A 1,938-nucleotide genomic window follows, 5' to 3' on the forward strand; every position below is an offset into this window, starting at 1 on the left:
CCAGCTATGGAGCTGAACGAAGAGACGGCTGAAGGGTGATTGGATCCCGGTCGTATCTACGCAGGGAACAAACATTTGAGAACGGGCGCTTGATCGAGCAGAGGAAGGTCAAACCCGATCCGACGGCTCGAAGTCGAAGCTAGGCCAATTCCGGGTGACCGCCCCTTGCCTTCATTGCGTTATTCCCAGCAAACGACGGGCTAGCTAACCAGGGCTACTTGCTTTCTCCTCGGCGATCAATAACACGCAGCCCTTCGGAGGAAGCCCCTTTTAGCCGTAAGGCAGGAGCGCTGCGGGGAAAACAGCCAAAGAAGCGACACGTAAATCGACCAGGGGCGGTGTCAGTCTAAAGATTGGCCCCCCAATTCCCTCCCCGATCTCCGGGCGAAGTTCGGAAGGCTGAGTCTGTGGGGCGGGGGCGCTGGTGCCACCCGCTTCTCCCCCACACATCCTGGGAATGTAGCTTGCCAGGTCCCAAAAGATCAGCCGGGTTTGCTCGTCGTGCCATGGCCTTTTCACAGCCACACCGCTCGTGGGTTGGTAGGTTCTGGGGACAGAAGGGGCCGTTGTGATCAGCACATCCGACTTCCCGGACAACAGAGACCAGAGAACCTGCCCTGTCGTGCCAGGCGCTGCACGGACCCACCCCTGAGAGCAGGGCCCCTGTTGGGTGCTGCATAACCCCCCTCCCCACCAGCCGCTAGATCGGGGCCCCGGTCCCCGCACAGCCCCTCCCAGAGGGAGATCACAGCCCTTGCATTGCTGGGTGCATGAAGCCCCCCATTGTGCCTGGCGCTACACAGACCCCCCCCCCCACTGAGACCCCAAAGAGCTTCCAGTCTAAACACACCCAGGCAGGACCATTCTCCTCGTGGTACAGCTGGAGAAACTGAGGCCAATGGGGTGCGAGCTGAGACGCATGGTTGGCTGGGAGGGATGGGAACGGGGGGGCCTTAGAAGTTGGGTTAACCCTTGGGTGCCTCTCTCCTCTGTCTGCAGAGAGGACAATTTCACCGTGTGCATGGAGACCATCACTGCCTGGGCGTGGGGCCCGCTGAGCCTCTGGACCGTGCTGGCCTTCCTCCAGCGCCAGCCCCACCGCTACGTCCTGCAGCTGGTGGTGTCGCTGGGTAAGGGCGGCCGGATGCCTGGGTCCCCTCCCTGGCTTGGGGAGGGGGGGTCTAGTGGTTAGAACCGGAGGGGCTGGGAGGCAGGACTCCTGGGTTCTCTCCCTGGCTGTAGAATGGCCCAGGGGCTGATGGTCAAAGGTCCCAGATCAGCTTTATCTTGACCTAGCCTGGACCCCAGATGTCCCCTGATCTTTCCATGACCCTTGGATTCTCCTCGATCTGACCCCTTGACCTTTCCTCCCCCCCCCAGGCCAGCTGTACGGCGACGTCCTGTACTTCTACACCGAGTACCGAGAGGGCTTCGCCCACAGCGAGATGTGGCACCCGCTTTACTTCTGGTTCTACTTCGTCTTCATGAATGCCCTGTGGATCGTCATCCCCTCCATCCTCCTCCTCGACGCCTGGGGGCACCTGAGCGCTGCCCAGAGGGCGCTGGACTCTGTCAAGCCCAAGAGACACTGATGCCTCACTCCCCCCCCCGCCACCCGGGGGTGGGGGTATCTGGCACAAAACCGCCCCAGGGGGCTGCAGGATGAATGATGCTCAGGGATTGGAGTGCGCAGGACTCTCTCCCTGGCTCTGGGAGGGGAGTGGGGTCCAGTGGGCTAGAGCTGGGGGGGCTGGGAGCCAAGACGTCTTGGCTCTTTTCCCAGCGTCTGTGGGAGATGTTCCTGTTTCTCCAGGCCGGCTTTATCTGCCGACCTGGTGGGGAGGGACGGGTGAGCGGGGGAGGAAATCGCTAGCAAGGGTGGGGGAGATGTCTGCCTCCCTATGACTTGTTATCCTAGCACCCCCTCCTCCGCCGAAC

General features: G+C 61.8%; 1 protein-coding gene across 1 annotated transcript; it reads left to right on the forward strand.

Annotated features, from left to right (window-relative positions):
• Positions 1 to 576: 576 nt before the first annotated feature.
• On the forward strand, positions 577 to 1,672 carry LOC112125604 (3-beta-hydroxysteroid-Delta(8),Delta(7)-isomerase-like). The gene is made up of 2 exons (XM_024223999.3): positions 577 to 1,130; positions 1,381 to 1,672. The coding sequence occupies exons 1-2, from the start codon at positions 899 to 901 to the stop codon at positions 1,590 to 1,592; spliced, it is 444 nt and encodes a 147-aa protein (XP_024079767.2). The 5' UTR covers positions 577 to 898; the 3' UTR covers positions 1,593 to 1,672.
• The last annotated feature ends 266 nt before the right edge of the window (positions 1,673 to 1,938 follow it).

This window comes from Terrapene carolina, unplaced genomic scaffold, assembly GCF_002925995.2.
Source record: "Terrapene carolina triunguis isolate 2854851 unplaced genomic scaffold, T_m_triunguis-2.0 Scaffold35306, whole genome shotgun sequence".
NCBI lineage: Eukaryota > Metazoa > Chordata > Testudines > Emydidae > Terrapene > Terrapene triunguis.